A 22,778-nucleotide genomic window follows, 5' to 3' on the forward strand; every position below is an offset into this window, starting at 1 on the left:
TTTGGGAGCAGATCATAAAACTCTTTTACTTCACACACAGGTACAATGGCTTTCCAAAGGTGACATGCTTTCTAGATTATTTGAACTGAAAGACAAAGTGGAAATTTTCCTCAAACAACAGAAGAGAGAAGAGTCATATCATCCATTTATAGACCAAATGTTTCAACTTTCACTGGCACACTTCATAGTTTTTTTTTTTTGAATCTTTGAACAACCTCAATTTGAAGCTGCAAGGAAACAACACTGCAAATGTGATGATGCACCACGATGAGATTAAAGTGTTTATGGAAAAACTCCAGCTTTGGAAACATCGAACACAAGCTCAGACACCTAACCTTTTGTCTTTTCCAACATTTTCATCAATCGCTGAAAATGAAGGCTTCCAAGAACGGATGTGAAGAACAAAAATGTCTTTTGTCTGGACTGCCTTGCTGACAAATTCATCCACTATTTTCCAGACTTTTCTGGCAACCCTCTTCGTAAATTAGTACACAACCCATTCAATGTTGATGTCAATACAATGCCACAAGTATTGCAAGAAGCACTCGAAATAAAATATGACGCAAGTGCAAAAGATAATTTTGAAAACTCAAACTTGGAAGAATTTTGGATAAAGTATTTCCCAATGTACTCGAAAGTTGGAAAAAAAGCACTGTGTCTTATTCATCCATTTTTGTCAACATGACTCTGTGGAAAAAAACCTTTTCAAGACTAGTAACCTTAAAAACAAAACAAAGAAAACGACTGGATATCGAAAATGATTTACGTTGCACACTTTCATCTTTCAAACCTAGGATTTCCCAACGTGTGAAAAAATGCAGCAGCATCCTTCACATTAAATTTATTTTGTTTCTGCTGTTTCTGATATTAAATTATATTTTGATTAAATTTTTGGGCCTTTTTATATTAATTTTGTGTTTATTTTAACTTATGAATTGGGTTTTTTTGTTAAAAGGGGGGTGGATGACGTAAAGAAGAGGTGGGGGGCATGAGGGTTTCTCCAGCATCAAAAGGGGGGCGTGAGGCCAAAAAGCTCGGGAGCCGCGGCCCCAGCAAGAGGCCATGCAGCACAGAGAAGCAACGCGGCCTCAGCAGCCCGATGCTTTGCGTGGCAGGGAACCTTCATGAGGGCCTCAGTGGGCCAGATGTGGCCCGCGGGCTGTACTGTGCCCACGCCTGTCCTAGCTTGCGCTCGCCAGGGCCGGGAATGGGCGAAAGGCTGCGCAGCGCTCCCGGGCTGAGCGCTCCTCCTCGCTGCTGCCGGGGCACTGGGCAGGGCACTGGCTGCACAGCCCGAAGGGCTCCGCTCGGCTCGCTGCTGGGACCCGCCAGAGCGCAGCGATCCCCACGCCGCCGTTCTCGGGAAGCACGTGCGCCCAACGCGCGGCTCCTGCCCCTCGCCATGCGCCCTCCCTGCCGCGGCGGCGGCCCCGGAGCCAGGGGAAGAGCGGCCTGGCTTGTAGGGCGCATGCTCAGTAGCACCGCTGACGCTATCCCGACTGGGGCTGGCAGAAGAGGGACGTCGGGTCTCAGCAGCGGGGCGAGGCGGGGCCGCCGCGTTGACGGGGATGCCGTTGCTACGGAAACCAAGCCCCGGAAGGGACACCGAGGGCACGAGCTGAGCCCGTGCCCCGGAAGGGGAACCTAACCTCGTTCCGAGACACGATGGCTCCTGTGTGCAGAGACTGAGGAGGGTGCGCTACGGAAGCCGGAAGTGCCTTGTGCGCGTGCGCTGAAGGTCTACCGCAAAGGCCACCAATTAGGGGGACAGAGGCGAGCGTGGAAGGGGCGTGGCCATCCCGTGAGAGCGGCGGTACCCGGAAGTGTGTCCCAGTGCCGCCTCCGATGGCCCGCTCCTGGTACCTGCTGTGCTGCCTCTGGGCCCTGCGCCTGCCGGGCGCCCAGGAGGCGGCGGCAGCGGCGGCGGCCCGCGAGATAGACACCGCCCACTACCGGTGAGGCGCGAGGCAGTGCGGTTCCCCGGCCGGGAGCGACTCCCCCAGGCGGGCAGCGCGGCCCCGGGCCCGGTCCGAGGCGGGAGGGGGGAACGTCCGTCCGGGCGGCGCGCTGCCCCGCTCCCGGCGTGCGGTGCGGCGGTGGCGGCGCTCTGATCGGCCTGTGTCTTGCAGAGAGCGAGTCAGGTCCATGTTCTACCACGCCTACGACAACTACCTGGAGAACGCCTTTCCCTACGACGAGCTGCGGCCCCTGACGTGCGATGGGCAGGACACCTGGGGAAGGTACTGGAGCGGCTCATGCCACCTGTGGCAGTGGTGTCAGCCCGCGCGCTGTGAGAACCGTCCAAGCCTGCTGTGAATTGTTGTCAGTTTCGCCTTGTCCTGGCTCAGCATAGCCCCCTGCGGGGAAACTGGTGACCCTTCGTGGGCTGGGGCTCAAGCAGCAGGGCGCCCTGAGTCACAGCTGGGGCCGGATGCATCAGTTTTTTCTCCACTGTGGCTCTTTGCAGAGCTGCCCTGACGGGAAATTCTGACCCCACAGGACCCGGTTCACGCTGGGAGGCAGCTGAACAAGCTGGGGGGAGCCCATCCCTGCTTCCTGCTGTGGCAAGGGCAGAGGAAGAGAGGGAGGTGGCCTGTTAGAGATGGGATGTGGTTTAAATGCTGTGTCCCAGCTCAAGCGGGCAGGTGGGGAGAGGCACTGTTTATGAGCAGTCTGTTCGGTTGGGAAAAGTGAGTGTGCCATGGAATTGTTTGTTCCACTGAAGTGTGCTGTGTTACTGAAAGGGTTAACAACCACTGCTCTAAAAGATCTTGGTCCCTAGCTCTTCTGGCTTTTTAGGGACTGTCATGGTCTTGGCTGTAACTGTGTTAAGTCCTTTGGTAAAGATGGAGTCACAAACTGCGTTACCTTGAATTGTATTGGAGAAAGGGAAAACCATATATCATGCAGGACAGGCCCCTACCAGTAAAAAGCACTGTATAAGAAAAAATGAGAGAGGAGGTGGGGACGGAAATATCTTTTATTGGTTGTCTAATATCCTGGAACTAACATGGCTATAACAGCTCTGTAAATAAGAAAGAATAAAATGATGACAGCAATAAAATATTATTGGGATGTATTTTTCTGCTGAAGTTGCAAGTATTGCTGTTGGAATGAAGTATTTTTTTCCGTCACTACCTGTTGCGTGACCCTGCAGTGGAGTCATAATTTTGTGTAGATGGCATTACTGGCAGTGGTTGTGATCTGACAGATTGACCAGGGTACTTTCGTGCTTGTGTCAAATAGATAAATGCCACATGGATAGAATTACCAATTTTCTCTACACACAGTTTAGAGGGCCTCAGGCTGTCTCTCATTCTTGCCTCCCAGTGTCTGGACTTGTAGTTGACAGTTGATTGGATATTTAACAGCAAGCATTATATTTGTTTCTGCCTGTCACCCTTGCTGCTGTTTATCTCATTGGTATTTTATTACACTGTCTTCTCTTCTCTTTCAGTTTTTCTCTCACGCTGATTGATGCTTTGGACACTCTACTTGTAAGTACCTCACTCAGTTACAACCTTTTCTTGTTAATTTTCCTCTGTTTTGTTTCATAAAATGTTATTCTCTGCGCTTCTTAAACATCCTGAATTGGAGACCTAGAGTTACCTCTGTTTCTTTCAGGTACTCCTTACTCTTAAGAATAATTTATTAACTGAATGAGGCCTGCACTGATTTACCTGCCTCTTAGTGCTGCAGTGGCCTGCCTTTGACACCTTCTAAACATGGCATAAGGACCCAGAATGATGTTGCAAAAGCTTTGAAGTCAATTAGGAATAATTTTCTTTTCATTTTCCATAAGCTCACTTTTATGACTCAGCAGTCTGTGTTCCCAGCTAGGGTCAAGCAAAAAAGATTCAAAAAAGCACCTAACCCTACAGTGAAGTGGCTGTTATGTCATGTGTTCCTTGTCATTGCTTCTTTGTCATTTACTGCCGCATGAGTCTTCCTCCATTTGCCCTGATTTCTTTTCCAGATTCTGGGAAATATTTCTGAGTTCCAGAGAGTTGTTAATGTGCTGCAGGATGGGGTGGATTTTGATATTGATGTAAATGCATCTGTCTTTGAAACCAACATCCGAGGTGAGCTGAGTGCTGGAGTAGAGTTAACCTGGAAATTGTTTGTGTGTCAGTCTTTGTGGAGTCATAATTTATATATAGTACAGAAGTGCAATGCAGAGCAACCGTTTGAATTGAATTTGTACAAACTAAACAGAAAAAAAATAAACCTTTCTTCACTGTGTATTACCTCCCAGTCCTCTTTTGAGTGCTTCCTAGGTAAACTATACATGCTACAGTTTGTGTGTTTGTTCAAAATTAGTTTTGAAATTCGGAGAGTTTTCATGTTGAAGTTATACCTTTACACATCAGATCTGCTCTTATTTTAAAAGAATAAGTTTCTCGTGTCTCTTGAGGCAGATGGTGTTCTAGAATGGAGAGTGAGTAATCTATTTAAGAAACTACTGTTTAAAGTCCTCTTCCTCATGGAAAGATCTTGAGGACCTTCAGCCCTGTTTGTGTGTCTTACCCCTCCCATATCCTCCATCTAAACAACGTTTTCAGGCAAGAAAGCTGAGTGCTATACTTACTCTGATTTTCCTGGCCAGCATTGCTCTGCCAGTTTCTGCCCCCTGGGACGGTTTCTGCTAAACTATTTTATACATTAACAGCCTTTGATGTAGGGTTGCTGTGTTTAGCAATTCCAGACGCTCATTTAAAATACAAAAAATCCCACACGTTCTTTTCCCTTTCAGTTACTTGTACTGTATTCTGATGTCATAATCCGAGACGTTCTTCATTGTCTGTAGAGTAGGACAGCTATGCGGGCATGGTGAGATTTGCTGTTATTAATGCAATGAAGTGAAAGAAGTGAACAATCGTAAAGAGAACTAGAAGCACAAGGAAGCAAGGATACAGATAAAGCCAACTTTTAGTCTTTGCAAAGCATCTTTGTTAGCACCTTCTTAGGCACTACAAATAAGACCTCTGTCTTGCCCATCCCACCCACACGTTCCTAACTACACAACCAAATGCTGCTGATTTGGGTGGAGGGGAGGTAGTTTGTGGATAAAACTCTGCACTTGCTAGTGAGCCCTTTGTTTTGTGCTGTTCCAGTGGTAGGTGGTCTCCTGTCTGCTCACTTGCTGTCTAAGAAAGCTGGTGTTGAAGTGGAAGCAGGATGGCCATGCTCAGGGCCTCTTCTGAGGATGGCTGAAGAAGCTGCTCGTAAACTCCTGCCAGGTAAAAACCTTTCCAGAGCTGTAGATCTGACTTCTCTTTGCACTCTTCTGCTTGGTAGATGCTGAGTTAATTAGCTAGTAGTAGCTCAAGTGGCATCACTTCAGCATGTAAAATAGTCCCTGGATCACTGGAAGTCATGTGGAGGAGGGCTCATTAGTTATATTAAACAGCCATATTTTGGTCAGTGCTTCATTGATATCGTAGTATTATGTTGGTACTGAATTCTGGGGGAATGAGCCAAGGCCTTCTTACATCCTTTCCAATCTCCATAGAAATCTCTGATGCTTCCAAAATAGCTGTGGGATGGTGGTTGGGAGCAGAATGCAGGACTCTGATGGGTCACCTGAGATAAAGTACCCTAAGAGATGTGAGTGTCATTCTATCATGACACAATTATGTGTTTGTAATGCTTGCAGGAAGCACCCAGAACATAGCATGGTCAGTCACAAGGGGTGCCTACCACCATGTATAAGGTGACTCCACACAGAAAAAAATTAGAACATTTAAGGCTGTCAGGTGATGATCTTTAGAGGCTGAAATGTGCAAACTCAACTCTGCCCTATCGTGGGCTTCCACTGAGATACATCAGTCCATGAGCTGTAGTGTTATTGTTATGTGCCTTATCCAGAGTGCTTGACTGTTCTGTTAATGGAGCGAGGGGATGTTTAATATTTGTATCCTCACAGAGATCATCATTTCTGCAGTGAGGCAGTTGTACGCTCAAATTAGTGATAGGTCTCCACAATTAATGTCCAGCACCTCTTGTCTAGCCTTCCTCTTTCCCCCCCATATTGGGCTAAGGTGCTACCACCCCTTTATTTCTGTGTGCTTGTTGGGGCTACCCCAGTCCTTGCCTCTTGCTGGCAATCATGAGGTTGAATGAGAGGCACAGGCAGTAACAGTCAACCTGTTATATGCTGTCAGGTGACGGATGCCAAACATTCTCCCTTGAATCATGATTGCAATGTTTCAGCTTTTCAGACACCTACTGGCATGCCATATGGAACAGTGAACTTGCTGCATGGAGTAAATCCTGGAGAGACTCCGGTTACATGTACTGCTGGTATTGGTACTTTCATAGTAGAATTTGCCACGTTAAGCCATCTGACGGGTGATCCAGTGTTTGAGAATGTCGCTAGAAAAGCCCTTAAGGCACTGTGGAAAAATCGCTCAGATATTGGATTGGTGAGTGAGGAGAAATACTCTTTGTGTTATGTTTCCATCCTTCTTGTATACAGTGCGTGGGGGGTAGTACTAAGTAAGCCCGGATAGAGGACAAGTGTTAGCTTTGACTGATACCTCATGGAACACCACAAGCTATAAGTGCAATACCAGTAATCGTGTAATAGGTGGTGCATAGGTACTGTTCCAGAACAGGTCTAACATCAGCTAAAGACGTTATACACCTCAGATATGTTATAGTTCTTTTATTGCATCCAGAACAAATATGGGCAGATATGTTGTAGTTTTCACAGTTTTATAGTTTTTATAATGCTGCTTTCCTTATGATTACATCATTAGTGGTTCATAGCATCCTTAAAATGCTGCTTTAGCAGTGGAACTCCAAGATTAGTCTGTAATGAAATTTTTTTAATGACACCGCTCACTTCACATGTTTGTGGTTTAAGCCTTGGAGGGGAAGGTTGGAACATAATTTCCTCAAATTTAACACACACGCATTCTCCCTGACACCTACATTTTGTACACAAAACATGAAAATTTTTGAAGTTTAAAAATGTTCATCTCCACAAGTACCTAGATCTCAGTGAGGAAGTTTGCAAATTTAAGTAAAATAAAACATAAATCTCTTTCCACAGTGTGACAGATAAAAATCTCTAAACATATAGTTATGGTCTGGCCCAAATCCATAATGCTACACTATAGAACTTGAGTGCCACAAACAGGATTTTTTACTTGTATTTAAAGAGTCTCCTATCTTAAAACCATCTGGAGATTCAGAAAATGCAGTTGCACTAATCTCTAGTCCTAGAGTTCTGGTCAGATTAAGTTAAACTTTATCCCTAATAAAGCTGCACTTTATGGAATTGTAATCAATAATGTTGCAAATTACAGATGCAAAGTAATGGTTCCCATAGCATTGTTTATATCTCCCTCTTAACAAACCAAGAATAGTTTTGAAATGCAGAAAACTGTTAATTCAACTTGAATGTTGCTAATTCATAATAAAATCAGGACAGCAACGCTCGCAGTGTGTTGCTGAAAGTGTCTTAAGAAAGTATGCCAAATGTTTTAGCATTTATTTATTTGAAAACCACTGTAGAAAGACATGATCCTCTTTGGAATCTGGTATTAACAGTGAGCTTGGCTGTTCTTTAAAATCTTCCTTCTCCCACAGGTTGGTAACCACATTGATGTCGTAACTGCCAAATGGGTAGCCCAGGATGCTGGCATTGGGGCTGGGGTAGATTCCTACTTTGAGTATCTTGTTAAAGGAGCCATTCTGCTGCATGATGAAGAGCTAATGTCAATGTTCCTAGGTGAGACCTTTTTTCCCCCGGATGATTGCACGTGCATTTAGGAGGCACTCTCCGAGCAGGTATCTGTATGTGCAGAGAGAAACCCCAGGAAATGTAACCATAAGCATCTCCGTGGTGCAGACTTAGAGCTGACAAGTTGTCAGAAGTGTAGTTGAAATTCTGGTTTCCCACAGATCTCATTAGATCCAGGCTAGTGCCCGTGTATTTTTTGAAGCTAAATTTCTCTTTTTTCCAACTTTTAGTCTGTTATACTCTTTTGTTTAGCAAGAAGATGCTAGAAGTTTGACACAACTCATTTCTAGACTATTTCGTGTGGGATAATTTTTGTTACCAATAATGCCTAGTAATATTTGTGAGTGTTCTGTACAACACTTAATGCATGGGGAGGAATGAATGTTCTTAGTGTTAATTTGACTAGATCACAGTGGAAAGTGGGCATTTCTGCCACTATGTACATATTTGATTGTGTTTAAATTATTCTCCACTGCTCTTTTTAGACTATAACAAAGCCATTAAGAACTACACCAAATTCGATGACTGGTACCTGTGGGTTCAGATGTACAAAGGGACAGTGTCCATGCCTGTCTTTCAGTCCCTGGAGGCCTACTGGCCAGGCTTACAGGTAAAAAGAGAAATAATATACACTAGCCTTGTTCCTCTCAATCTTGGGTCCATCTGTACCACAAATACAATAGTAGGGCATGTGATGATTTTGTCCTGGTTAAAGCCTGGCTTTCCTGTGTAGTGTAGATGGACTTCACCTGCCGCAGCCTTTGGTAGAGCTGAATTAGATTCCAGCAGTGCTTCATACAGAACTGTATATTAAGTCATATTGTCACCTGCTTCCCTAAGACCGTTGTTATCAGTTGAGGGACAAAGAAAAGAGAACAAACCCCTTCCCCATTTCATCATGAGCACTTTCCATGTTTTGAGTTTATGATAGCAATTCTCACTGGAAGAAACAGAGGAATATGGTTGGAAGAGACCTCAGGAGTCACCTAGTCCCACCCTCTCCTCAAAGTTGAGCAAACCCCAACTAACTCATCCCAGCCAGGGCTTTGTCACGCCTGGCCATAAACTCCTCTAAAGGTGGAGGTTCCATGACTTCCCTAAGTAACCCGTTCCAGTGCTTCACCAGTGCCAAACAGAGGGAAATAATCACTTCCTTTTGTACGGTGGCAATGCTTCTACTAATGCAGCCAGTTAAGGCATTAGCCTTCCTGGGAACAAGGGCTCACTGTTGACTCATATCCTGCTTCTCATCTACAGTAACCCCCTGGACCTCTTTTCTACAATGGCTGCCTAGCCAGTCAGTCCCCAGCCTGTGACAGTGCGTGAGCTTCTTTCATGCTAGTGGTAGGACTCTGCACTTTGGCCTAAAAGAAATCTAATGGGGTTCAATCTTCCAGTTGTTTAAGTCACTCTGGGCCCTATCCCTACTCTCTCTGGACCCTGTCTCTACACTCTCTTTCTACTCTATCTACCTCTCCCCATCTTAGTGTCATCCACCAACTTGTTGAGGGTACATTAATGAAGGTATTGAACAATACCAGCCCCAGGACTGACCCTGGGGTACTCTGATACCAGCTGCCAACTGGACATCAAGTTGTTGACTGTCGCTCATTGAATCCAACAATGTAGCCAGCTTTCTATCCACCTTTTAGTCCATTCATCCAGGCTGTGCTACTTTAACTTGCCAGCAAGAGTAATATGGGAGAGCATATCAAAAGAATTGCTAAAGTCAAGGTATGTCACATCCACCACTTCCTCCATTTCCACAGAGCCAGTTGACTTCTTATAGAAGGCATTCAGGTTGGCCAGTCATGACTTCTGCTTGGTGAATCCATGTTGACTGCTCCTGATGACTTTCCTCACCTCTAAGTGTTTCAAAATGGATTCCTTGAGAACCTGATCCATGATTTTGCTGGGACTAAGATTAGGCTGATGGTCTTTAGGTCCCTGGATCCTCCTTTTTTGAATATGGGCACTACCTGTTGCCTTTTTGCAATCATTTGAGATCTGTCTGTCACCAAGAGCTTTCAAAGATAATGGCCAGTGGCTCTGCAGTTGCATCAGTTAACTCTCTCAGCGCCTTCAGATGCAGTAGATCTAGCCCTGTAGACTTGTGCATGTTCAGCTTTTTCTAAATAGCCCTTAACCTGTTCTTTCACTAATGAAGGCTTCTCCCCTCCTTCCCACACTGTGCTGCCCAGTGTAGTAGTCTGGGAGGTGACTTTGTCTGTGAAGACAGGCAAAAAAGCATAGAGTACTTCATTTTTTTCCACCTCAGCTGCCACTAGGTCACCTCCCCCATTCAGTTCCCTGACCACCACCTTGTTGCTAACATACCTGTAGAAACCCTTCTTGTTACTCTTCCCATCCTTGCTAGCCTGAACCCCAAATGAGCTTTGGCCTTCCTAACTACAACCCTGCATACCTGAACACTGTTTTTGTCCTTCTCCCCAATCACCTCTCCCAAGTTTCCACTTCACGTCAGCTCCCTTTTTGTATTTTAGCTCACTGACGATTTTGCTGTTAAGCTATATTTGTTATTCTTTCTGCACACTGGAATTGTTTTGTTCCTGCACCTTCAGTAAGGCTTCTTTAAAATACAGCCAGCTCTCCTGGACTTCTTTCCCCTTCTCCCACAGACTAGCCTCCCTGATCCTGCCTCTCAGTTCCGTGAGAGTCAGTCTGCTTTTCCAAAGTCCAGGGTCTGTACTCTGCAGCTCTCCTTTCTTCCTTTTGTCAGGATCCTTATCGAGTAGTGTCCTGTAATTGACTGTACAACAGCAGCCTGTCTGCTGCTAAGTGAAAGGAATGAGTCAGGGAAGTTCTAGAATGACTGTTCTGAGACCCACATCAGTCAGAAGGAAGTAGAAAAGTTGGCTTAACTTCAGAGATCATGTGCAATAGTATCCAACGGAGAAGTGTCACCTGCTTCCTCTTTAGTGCCCACTATTCTTAGGGTACCTTGTCTGAATATGGCTAGTTGTTCAAACTCTGTGAACAAGTCCATTGACTTCTCATTTAGTGACTGTAAGGGAGAATTTTTTTGGTAAGTCTTGTCTAGTTCTTTCTCGGGTGAATCGTGCTTCACTACAGGGTTTTCTGTTTTGTTTTTTTCTCTGTCCTCCCCGCCTCCCCCAGACTTTGATAGGAGACATCAATAGTGCCATGCGAACAATCCTCAACTATTACACAGTTTGGAAACAGTTTGGTGGGCTGCCTGAGTTTTACAACATTCCGCAAGGCTATACAGTGGAGAAGCGAGAAGGATACCCGCTGAGACCTGGTAAACTGAGCAAGTACCAGACCTACTGATCTTGAGTCCTGCTTTTACTCTGGTGTAGCAGTTAAATGTTACATACCCTCTAGCCTACATAATCTGTGCTAGTGCCATAATAACGTCATTCCCAGTGCACTCCCTGAAATGGGCTGGATCACAGAGGTCCCCTTGGTGTTGTCACCTGGTGTGCTGATCACGCCACTGAGCTGGGCTACCTGCCATCCTGTCCTGTTGGGCCAGAAGCTCTAGTCTCTACAGCCCAGGCACAGAGTTGGAGTTACTGCCTCCCTGCAGAGCAGCACAGACACTAAACCAGCTCACCTCTGTGAGGACTCCCAAAAACTCAACCCCCAAATAATTCTGTCTTACTCTGCGTACAAGTTTTTACACAGAGAAAGCCCTCAAAGAGGTCTGCCCCCTTTATCAGTGAAAGGAAGATCTGCACATTGGTTGCTTCCCTCCAGGTAACAATTGTTTATTCTCAAGGCCAGTATAAATAAGTGTTTTTATTAAGTATAAAGAAGTGGGATTTAAGTGGTTGCACATGAAAACAGAGCAAAATAAATGGAGACAAAATAAACAAAAGTAGCCAGCTAATTCTGATAAACTAGGAAATGTGTTTATGTGCAAATGATTTATCTAAACAGCTGTTCTTTTATCTCAGGCCAGAGCTGATCTTTTTCTGACTTGGGCCCAGCAGCTTTGCCTTCACTCTTTTGCTGTATGTGTTTTGTTTCCAGATCTCTTCATGTGTGTTCTCTTAAACTGGAGAGAGAATTTCCAAAAACCAGTTGAAGACAAAGATCTGATTGCTTTCTATTCTTTAAATAGACTCTCCCCCCAGGGCAGGAACTCTTTGTTCCTTTGTTCAGTCTCCCCACCCCATGCGGGGGTGGGGGGAGTAGATTCAAAATGTGACCATGCCATGTAGTACTGAAATCCGTGTCTTGCTAGGACCAGCTACAGTTTGGGCTTAGTGGAAAAAGAAAATCCTTTGCAGGTTGTTGGTTTGAGTACTGTACTGGGTCATTAATTTCCAGAGTAGCACTGATGACCCTCATTGGTACATTTAGATTTAAAACCAGATTCACATTTATTTCTAATCTCACATACATGAATGATACGCGCACAAAAATAAGATATATACATTCAGTAGGTTGTAACTTGAAAATTGATGTTGCATAATGCATTTTACGTAGCGCATCTTTGTTATGCATGTTCATAAGCCAGTTTTCACAAAACGGAGGGATGGGGGTAGTGTGATGCTCCCATTAGTATTTGCATTTCCTGCAAGACACCTGACTTCCCCTGTAGGAAGAGGTAACCATTGTCCCACTTCTTAAAGGACTCCTGTCAAATGGATTAGGCCCAAAATGCAAGGTTTGTGCTATTGAAAAAGATGCATCAGATGTAGGTTTGTGTTCTTAAATTCTAAGTCAGTACAAGGTTATTTTAATGTGAGTGTTCACTTGCACACACCAATTCTGTAGTAGTGTAACTAGAAACTGAAATTGACTATAAACAGATCAGTCTAGTTTTGCTGAATGAAGTGCATAAAGTAAAACAGACTTTTGCTAGTCCTCTGATTTTGATAAACATCGCTGCATTTGAGTAACACAAATAATCCTGTGATGTAAGATCCTCTCTTTAAACTAGAAAGTGACTTTTCCTCCCTTGTTCCTTTGTTCTTTTCTGTTATACAGTCATTGATTTTCCACCCCCCCCCCCCCCCCGCTTCCCCTGTTTCTTACAACACACATTGTTCTACTTCATTTCTTGAGCACCTGAATCATGTAGATCTGCAAAGGAGTTTTTGTTAATTTGAGCTCCCTGAGCTGCAGCTGCAGCAGCATTACAACATTCTCCAGGCAGCATGTAAAATGGACTTTTGTACCAAAAATTCTCCACAACAATTGTTTTCTTTGTGTGTATTGCATAGTAGAAAGAAAAAGAACACGTGCCTGATGTATGTCATGGCTGCTTCCATGTTGTCCATCACCATATCTAAACTTCGGGAAATGCTATCCTTCAGTCACTTGTAAAATAATATCAAACTTCGGGTTTTGGTTTTGTTAGTGGGGCTGGAATTTCTGATGCAGAATTGGCATCTAAAAAAATTTAGCAATTTTCTAAGCTAGTTTTTTAGAGAGTTAAATTTTAATTTCATTCCCATCCCCTAGATGTAAGGCAGGGAAAGCATAGTTAACATGTCGTCTCAGTTTCAACTGTGTAACTTCAGAATTGGCTTGTCTTCAGGATGGATGGGTGCCTGCAGCGTAAACCAGAGGCAGCGTATAGGGCCAAGGATCTGATCCTCTTGAATTGTACCGATGAATCTGTGTAAATTATAGCAGTGTCTTCTTTGCAACTCAACAAGATCTTTGCTGCTGGGTTTTGCAGAGCTGATTGAGAGTGCCATGTATCTGTACCATGCCACACGAGATCCCACCCTCTTAGAACTGGGGAGAGATGCTGTGGAGTCCATAGAGAAAACCAGTAAGGTCGAGTGTGGATTTGCAACAGTAAGTGTGTGCTGAAAAATGGTGCCCTTATTCGTTTGCTAAGGAGGGGGTGATTGGAGGCTGGCTGATCTCTTGGTGGGGGGTAGGGGATCAATTTCCTTTATTTTAAAGGCAGATCAAACAGTTCCTTGGAAAACTCAGTACTGTAATCCTACTCATGCTTGAGGGTGTAACTCCACTGCCAGACCAGAAGGGAAGTTAGGGCCATATTGTGCCTCCCTACTGTGTGGGTATCCAGAGCAGAGGAGGGCACAGAAAAGCCTCCCTCTGCCCTCCACACAGGGCTTCCTTCTTCCTAGCACCTTGGCAGGTATGAGGGATTGCAGAGGCAGCAGGGCCAGGGCATGTACCCTCTGCATGCCAAGGACATGTGGGGCTCTGCACCTCTCAGCCTTTGCCGGAATGGTGAAGGTCTGCATTGCCCTGACACAAGCTTGTGCTGATCAGATACAACTTAGCCTGTAGGAGAGGTGTCTTTGCGCTTCTCTAACACCTGCCGCTCAATGCTGCTCTCACACCATCACAATGAATGACCAGTGCACAAACCCTGAGAATGATCCTCCCAACTCTGAAACAGAGAAGTCGCTGTTGTAGAGGTTGGGAGGTGGTGGGCAAGTCACACAGGAAGTCCTTAGCTTAGGACTCGTCTGCCCTGGTCTGCATTCACTTGCTGTAGCTGCTAGGCATTGGAGCTGGATAAAACCACCAAGAAGGAGCTGATAGAAGTAAGTAATCTTAACTGTAGTGCACCATCAGGCCAAATGATGGCTCTTCTGGATGAGGCTCAGGAATGGGCTGCCAAGTCCCTGGATTGCTGAGCCAAAGGGATGAATTCCAAGCTGACTGGTTTCCCAGGTTCATGACCTCTGAGGTTCTGGGTGCAAGATAGATTCAATCCATTTGCTGTGCTCTCTTACAGATCAAAGACCTGAGGGATCACCGACTGGATAATCGTATGGAATCCTTCTTCTTGGCTGAAACAGTGAAATACTTGTATCTTCTGTTCGACCCAGATAACTTCATTCATAATGATGGCTCAACCTTTGATGTGGTACCCGTGCCGCATGGGGAGTGCATCCTGGGTGCTGGTGGATACGTCTTTAACACAGAAGCTCACCCGATAGATCCTGCTGCCCTACATTGCTGTAGGAAGCAGAAGGAAGAGCAATGGGAAGTACAAGACTTAATGAGAGAGCTTCTCTTTCCGAAGAGAAGCAGAAAGCCCCCACTCAGGCAAGCAGCAGATCGCAGTGGGAGGGAAAGCCAGGCAGCCTCAGCCGATGCCACCTCGCAAAGCAGCAGAAGGGAAACAGACCCAGAGAAGATCACCAGAAGGCAACCCCCTCTCCTGAGCTGCCCTAGTCAGCCCTTTACCTCCAGGCTTGCCATTCTCGGACAGGTCTTTCTAGACAACACGTGACTCCATGACAAGCCCCATTTGTTGAAGTTAATAAACCTGCTTGGATTTGCAGACTGCAGCCCTTTTTATTCCACGGGGAATATTTTTCAGTGGCGGAATGAAGTGCACAAGAGGATTTCCGGTGGTCTGTAAAACACCTTCTTGTTAGTCCATTGCCTTCTTGCTGTCAGCACTGAGTGAATCAGGATTACAGCTTGGTGTTAATACACCTGAAAGTGGTCCATCAGAGCGACTCAGCGGTTCGGAAGGCTGCAACCCATGATGGAAAGGCCTGCAGCCTGGGCCTGTGTGAAGTTTGCTGTTTCGTTTGCCTCTGTGGTTAATGCTCTGAGGCCATCAAAGCCTCGACCAGAGGCAGAGTCCCCAGGGCCTCCATTGCTTAAGAAAAGAGGGAAGTTATAAGAACGTAAGAATATAAGTTGAGCTATTTGGCTGAAGTAACATGAGCAGCTAATTACTAGCAGCAACTGCTCTTCCCCCGCAAAGTGCAGATGTGCTCTAGGATTAGCCTTCTGTTTTACTGGTGGTTCCAGGGGCCACAGGGGCCCAGGCTTGTATATCCAGAGCACCCACATTGGCGACGGTTCCAGGTTCCCCTTTGTTCCAAATAACAGCTCAGTTCCATGCTTGGTGGTTGGATGAGTGAACTGTACATCTGGCGGTAGGGGGAACCCAAGGTGGAAGGGTCTGTCGAGGGCCAGGAAATGTGTTCTTTTGTTTCATACAGTTCCTCATTACACATTCCTTTACAGCTGAGGTCACCAGCAGTCGATCCTGGGGAGTCTCCCATTTGGTTGTGATTGACACTTGGCTTGCTGGTCTATTCCCACAAGGAGCCTGTGTGGTGGGGCAGGAGTCTCAGCACGCTGCACCTGCATGTTAAGCACCATCCCCCACAGCTCCCATTGGCTAAGAAATGGGGGGAGGAGGGCATCCTTACAGGCACTTGGGGGTCGGAGGGGGATACAGGACGATGTCCAGAGACTACTGGAGGCACTTCACTGTCATGGTTGCCACCCCCACCACCTGGGACCCTGGTCCTTCAACGTTCTGAGGGATGTTCTCAACAGATGACCAGAAAGGTACCTGGCTGACACCACCACCTGAACTGCTTCAGCTGCATCCAGGTACTAGCTGGGGTGACATGGAATCGGACTTTAACAATGGTATTTTTCCCAAAAGGACAGTTATTGCTGTCTTTGATAGCAGCCAGGAGACTCGGACAAGAGTGTTTTCCTTCTAAAAACTCTCTCTAGCTTCAGGGAGAAAGGCTTAGTACTTTACGTTCCACATGGTTGTAACTATTTGTTCTTTATTTTTAATAAAAGGTTCAAATGATTTTTACTGGCATCTTTGCCATAGTGCTAGGAAGGCTCAGCTTTCTGTACACCAAGCCCCAAACATCCTTTAATGTCAGACAGTAACTAAATTAGGTTAATGGAGGGGTTTACAAACTTTTTGCCTGCAGTGTCTCATTTTTGAGACTCACTGTCTCCAGTGACTCCACAGCAACCAAGGAATTTGCACACTAAATACGTTGTTTAATGCTCTCTGTGACAATTGGACTTGCATGGTGTGATGCAGCTTCTTGGAGTGTGGTAGCATGGTAGAAATTTCACATCTAATTTCCAGTTTTTATGTCAACCATAGACACTGAAACCAGCTTCACACAGCTACAGGCTTGCCCATGGCACCATCGTGCAGGACACTTGCGACAGTGAGCCAAACTCCCAGAGAGATTCTTGCAAGGGATCTTCTATCACAGGAAGGTTCCATGAGCTGTTCAGTTTCATCTGCCAGCAACTCCCTGGAATCAGCCTTGTACTGAAAGGAGTTTCACACCTGCTCACATTTTGTCACATCCAGCTCAGGAAAAAGGTGTAAATTGTTCCTCCAGCTGGCTGATATGCTCACCCAACACCTGTGCACTAGACTGAGCAATTTCGTTGTCAGTGAGGAACTTGCAATGCTGAAGGAAGAATTTGTAGTTTGTCTTCAATAGATTAAAGTTCCAGAAAACAGTTCGAGTCCTGTGATTTTAGAGTCACTCATCTGAAGGGTGGGAGTGTATTTTTCCTTGCAGACCTGTATTGAATTTCTTCAGATTCCCAAATATATCTGTGACAAAGGCAAGAGGGTACCTCTTCCTTTGGGCACACAGAAAAGTAATAGTCTTTCACACAGGCACATCTCTCAGTTCAGAAAATCATCCCAGCACTTTTCATCTTGAGAACTAATGAGATTCCATTTGGAACAATAGACCTGACTGGCCCCCAGGTCTTCATACAGTTTTTCAAAGAGGGGCACGAAGACAGAATGGAGCGTTTTGGAAAACTGCCCCATCCATGCAAGGCCAGATGGTACGTGGGACGTCACACTGCAAGAAAGGTGCTATTCTGTAAGTCAAAATGGCAGTGTGCTGGTGTGGCATGTGTAGAGCAGGTCTGGACACAGCATAATGTGGCATCACCTGTCAAGCCAGATCTGGCCCTGTGGTCCCATGACCCACCTGCTGGTGCCACAGCTCCATTGGGGGTCCTAACCCAGTGTGGGAACTGCTGTGTTACTATCTTTAGCCTGTATTTTCCTTTTACATCAATGCCACAGCCTCCAGGGTGGTGTAGAGTCATATGAAGCTGCAGTCTCTGTCCTAAAGAGCTTTCTTAGAAGCCTTCAGTGAGGTTGCACTTTCTGACTCGCACTGCAAACACAAAGGAATCCTCTCTGTATGCCTATAAACTTTCTCCACTTGTGGGCATTTTGTGGCTCTGAGCGTTCTCTAACCTATGTGATGACTGTACAAAGTGTTCCTAGGAGAGCCACCCATAAAGAGTAAAGTATCAGAGGGGTAGCCGTGTTAGTCTGGATCTGTAGCAGCAACGAAGGGTCCTGTGGCACCTTACAGACTAACAGAAAAGTTTAGAGCATGAGCTTTCGTGAGTTAACTCACTTCTGAAGAAGCATCTGAAGAAGTGAGTTAACTCACGAAAGCTCATGCTCTAAACTTTTCTGTTAGTCTATAAGGTGCCACAGGACCCTTCGTTGCTGCCATAAAGAGTAAAGAGTTTGAAATAGAGAGCGGAGATAATTGTATGTCACCTGTGTTCACGCCAAGCCAGCTGGAATCAGCATCAATAAGACTGTCTTGTGGGGGTTCCAAATTGGCTGTTTGGGGTGAAAATTAACATGATGGTCAGGCTTCCTGGCTGCAGCCCCAGAGCAGTAGAACTTCTATGGGAACTTCTCTGAGCCATAGGTTGGATTACAATAACTAGAAGTCACATAGAGGTAACATGGAACTTCCTGCCCCTTACAAGCCACGGTTTACGCCACAGCTACCTCCTTTGCTACCCATAATGATGCTTTTCCTGGAGTCGTTCCTGAAAGCCACATGTGCAGCCCAGGTGTGGGAGAAGGGCATGTGAGCTGCAATTTTTCAGTCTGCTTCCACTGCTATCCTCTTTTCCAGCTGTCAGAGCATGACCCTGGCTCTAGAAGGTGAGGTACTGAATGCTGTTACCGCCTTGGTGCCCAGTGCTGGAGTAGCTAGGAAGTTGCCAGGTTTCGTCAGGTCTCCTAGGTCTGTTACTGAGGGTATCTCTGCACTAAGGGAAAGTTGGATGCAACCGCAATCAATCTTCCTGGGTATGATTTAGGATTTCTCCTGTTGACCTCCTGCAGCAGGGCAGTGCCAGAAATTCAACCTACTCTAGGATGCGTAACTTAAGTCAAATATTCCTTCTTGTGTAGATCAGCCCTGAATGAGAGTCAGTGTATGGCAGAGTCTCCGTATGCCTGGGTAAGAGGTGGCCAGACTAGATACCCTTTCAGAGTAGACGCTGGGGTGGGGTTCACATAATCACAGGCCACAGCTGCACTCGTAATGGCTCACTACTGATTTCCAAACAGCTTGCATCCCTGCCTCCAGCATTTGAAAGTGTCCTGCAGCTATATTTGGTTTATTTCTCTTCCCAGCCACACTGTGCTATTATCTCCATTGTAAAGACGCAGGGACTGAGGCCAAGTGACATGCCTAACCCTATGGGAAGTTTATGGCAGAGCAGAGAATTAATGCAGCTTTCCCAAGTGCCCTAACCACTAGGCAAGGCTTGCTTTGTTTTTCTCTTCATTTCTCCCATCAGCATGTTCTCTTTACGTTGCAGACGGGGAACTGTGGCACAACAAAATTAAGGCCAAAACTGCAAAAGTCTGTACTAATCTTCGATGTCTGAATGCTTGCAGCATGCCAAGCTTGTTTTTTCAGAGTACTCTTCTATGTCCAAGAGTGATTTAAAAAGGCTCGGGGCTCCTGAATGCTGTCTTAAAATCACTCTGGAGCCCCAGGCCTCTCTGCTTACAACATTACAGCCCCAGGGCTCCTGGACCAGACAGTCATGAAGGACTGGCTGGGGGAATCTGCCCCCTTCTGCCCAAGCCCATGTTCTTTCTGGTGCCCAGAGCCAGTCCCCTGCCCATCAGCTAAGGACCCCGAGCCCAGTTCAGGATGGACTAGTAAGTCCCTATCTCTGCTTTGCCTCCTACAAGAGTTTTGGCATAGCAGGGAGGCAATTGGGTTTTCCTGGGTAAGTAATTTGCTGCAACTCCAAAATCATCCTTTCTCTTCCTGCAGCCTTTGCCTTGGGTGCTGTACACCTGCTAACTTTTAGAATGCAGGAAGCAGGGCCATCATAGCAACAGGAACCTCATTCCCTGTATGTCCCTGAGCATTGTCCATCCAGTGCACCAAATGAGCTGGAAGGACTGTAAAAACTAACACATAAGATCTTGCAATTAGAGTCTGTGTAAAGCATTAAAACCTGTCTGTGAAATGTTCCCAATGAATGTGAAGCTAAAATAAGAGTACAATAAAACTCTAATTGGTGTTCAGATTTGATTCGAGTCTCCGGATTGGTCACAGAAAATGTATTTAGTGCGGGTCCACTTTGAATGATAGTTACACTTTATTAAGAAGATGATCAGTTCAGCAAACAGAAGCAGTTACTATTTACATAATACTACAGGTATATTTGCAGTCAATGAGAGAGTGTAGCAGTGTGTGACTAACAAAGTGGAACTGAATTGTACCTTTCTGATATTAACTGGCGCCCACATGGATGAGTGATAGGGTAGTGTAGTGGCAATCTAGCTGTAATGACTCAAATACAGCCTCTGGCAGGGAGCATACCTCCCAAGGTGTCATGGCAGGGTGATAGATGGGTGCCTCATCCCCTTAGAAGAAAATCCCCAACCACCAATACTACCTTGTATTTCCTCTTGCGGGTGGTGGCTGAAGACAGACCTCCCAGCCTTGGAGGTGCACAGCTTCTCCTCCTGCTCAAGGGGTGATTCCTCCAGAACCACGATGAGTGGATTAGGAGCTGCGGTGGAGCACTGCCTGCTGCCAGAACTAATCAGCTGCCATTGTCCTCCCTGAGACAGAGCCATCTCCTCCCCCAGTGGTGTGCCAGCAGCTCCCCGTAGTGGGATAGCTTCCTCAGCCTTGGATGGCTCCATGTGAATCCACTCAAGGAATTCCTCATGAGCACAGATGCTCCTCAGCCTAACAACTTCTGAGACGTTCCACCTGCAGGCACCTTTCACGCAGTATGGTCCCCCTAGCCTGGATTTCCAAGAGTGGGAAACGCAAGCCACAGTCTCTACAAAATCACAGGGTCTGGGTAATTCAGGTGATCTATCTGGCTAGAGGTGGAGGAGACAGGAGCAGCATTGGTACAGGTGATGTGGCCCTGTCTAACCACACTGGTGACACCAGGTGTCCCTCGAACTCCCGACTTACTTTAGGTGCTGTGGGGTGGCAAGTCATAGAATCTTAGCAGCCTAAAGCTAATAAAGTGCTCTTGATCATCTAGTTCTGACCTGCTGTCAAACCATCAGCACCACCCTGCGCCTGCACGCGAAGCCCAACAGCCGAAGCGAGATCAAAGCAAATGACACGCACAGAGGAATGCGCTGTGATGTGCCCCAAGCGGCTGAAGTTCACCAGTGTCCAAAGTCTCTGGGGCTGCTGGGGGATGACCGAATGTGATCTACCCGATTCTCCTGGAAAGGGACCCGCACTCGTGCTGCAAGGGAAGGCAAACCCCCAGCGGTCACTGCCCACCTGCCTGGGGTGCAATTCCTCCTCTGCCGTCCGCCCCTCGCCGCCGGGGAGAACACGGGCACGACCCAGCCGGCTGAGCACGTGGCAGAAAGGGCGCCGGGTGCCACTTCAGAGCCCTGGCCCCTCCCGCCCAGCGCGGCGGCGGTGCGGGGGTGTGCAGCACTTGCGCCCTGTAGTGCAGGCCGAGGCGCTGCGGCGCACTGCACTAATGCAGCGTCGGGCTGCGCCTGCTGCAGCGCCTCGTGCAGCCGATGCTGCCGCGCAAGGGGCGGCAGGCCGGGGCGGTGACTCTCGGGCAGTGCCGCACTGCAGAGCGGCGCAGTGACTCCCCCGCGGCACGGCTGGGTGCAGGCAGGGCGGTCCTACGGGGCCCCCAGCGCTCTCTGCGGCCCTGCGCGTCGCACCACGTGCTGGGGCCGGCCGCTCCCGCCGCGCATGCGCTCCGCGCCCCGCCCGCGTGAGTCGGGACTACATTTCCCAGAGGGCCCCGGGCGGGCGGGCGCTCCCCCTCGCTGCCGGTGGGTGGCGCTGCGGCACAGCCCCTGCGCCGCTCCGTACAAAGCGCGGGGGGAGGGGGCGCCTCTTCCTGTTTCTCTCCGCGCGAGAGCGAGCGAGCGGCGGCGGCCATGGCGGCGGCGGGGGGCCCGGGGCCCGGCGGGGGCGGCCGGCGCGGAGCTCGCCGGGGGGCCGCCAACATCCTGGCCCAGCTCCGGCACGCGCAGCTCAGCGGCCGGGGCCTGACCCGGGGGGCGCAGGTACCGCGGCCGGGGCGGGGCGGGGCGGGGCGGGGGGAGCCCTGGGGCCTCGCGCGGGCCGGCCGGCCGGGCGGGGGTCGGCGGGGGGCGCCGCTGCGGCCTGTCCGAGGGGGCGGCCGAGCCCCTGTCTGGAGCTGCCCTCGGCGCAGGGGGCGGCCTGGTGCGGGCTGGGCCGCTGGCCTCGGCTCGCTCCTGCTGGGCCTCGAGCCCTCGCCCCTTGTGGGCGGGCAGGGGAGTCCGCAGCCCCCGCCGCGGCTGGCAGCGGCCGGACGTCGCGCCCCAGTTTTCTGGCGGCCGCAGAGGAGCTCGGCTCGGCTCGGCTCGATTCCTGCTGGATGCGCGGCTCAGAGCTGCGATCGCCAGCGCTGCGGGGGCTCAGCGCCTGTTCTGGGGCTTCCCGTCTCCCGCTTGGAAGCCTCTGGCCTGGCTGGGAGGTCTCCGGTTCTGTCCCCGCTGGGCTCTTCGGTGGGTGTGCGGGCGGGCGGGCGGGGCGGGGGGGGTTGAGAGCTTGTGTGCCCCGCAACAGAAGTTGATCCAGTGAGCAACGAACTGCAGCAGTGCTGGAGGGGCTCCGTACAGCTGCGCTAGTGGCTCTGTGCGGGAGCTAGAGGAAGACTCAAAACGACTGAGCAGGAGGATCATAGCTGAGTTCCCGTGTGGTGATAAGTGTGGGAGAGGTAGGCGAGTTAGTGTGTATCTGCAAAAACAACAAGAAGTTCTCTGGCACCTTGTAGACTAACAGATATGTTGGCGCGTGGGCTTTCGTGGGCAAAGACCCACTTCATCAGGTGACAGCAACTGAGGAAGTGACTCACCACTCAACCACTTTTTGGGCCTTTCAGACACTAGATGTCCTGTTCTTTCCCCTCCTTGTCAACCTGCTTTCTGGGTCCATCTACCACTGCCATCCAGCAGCGCTACAAAGAACTGCCT

General features: G+C 48.0%; 2 protein-coding genes across 4 annotated transcripts in view; both read left to right on the top strand.

Annotated features, from left to right (window-relative positions):
• Positions 1 to 1,814: 1,814 nt before the first annotated feature.
• On the top strand, positions 1,815 to 17,747 carry EDEM2 (ER degradation enhancing alpha-mannosidase like protein 2). The gene is made up of 11 exons (XM_075011818.1): positions 1,815 to 1,955; positions 2,130 to 2,240; positions 3,458 to 3,497; positions 3,977 to 4,082; positions 5,115 to 5,240; positions 6,214 to 6,425; positions 7,597 to 7,738; positions 8,236 to 8,360; positions 10,889 to 11,033; positions 13,428 to 13,549; positions 14,469 to 17,747. The coding sequence occupies exons 1-11, from the start codon at positions 1,846 to 1,848 to the stop codon at positions 14,967 to 14,969; spliced, it is 1,740 nt and encodes a 579-aa protein (XP_074867919.1). The 5' UTR covers positions 1,815 to 1,845; the 3' UTR covers positions 14,970 to 17,747.
• Positions 17,748 to 21,713: 3,966 nt separating this feature from the next.
• TRPC4AP (transient receptor potential cation channel subfamily C member 4 associated protein) overlaps positions 21,714 to 22,778 on the top strand; it is a 61,555-nt gene continuing 60,490 nt past the window's right edge. For 2 of the 3 annotated variants that reach the window (XM_075012073.1, XM_075012074.1), the window contains exon 1: positions 21,714 to 21,845. In XM_075012073.1, the coding sequence (XP_074868174.1) occupies positions 21,717 to 21,845 (129 nt within the window). In that variant the 5' untranslated portion in view covers positions 21,714 to 21,716. Of the gene's footprint in view, positions 21,846 to 22,503; positions 22,523 to 22,778 lie in introns of those variants that run through there. The other variant, XM_075012077.1, reaches the window with a different exon arrangement.

Source organism: Carettochelys insculpta, chromosome 17 (assembly GCF_033958435.1).
Source record: "Carettochelys insculpta isolate YL-2023 chromosome 17, ASM3395843v1, whole genome shotgun sequence".
NCBI classification, from domain to species: Eukaryota; Metazoa; Chordata; order Testudines; family Carettochelyidae; genus Carettochelys; species Carettochelys insculpta.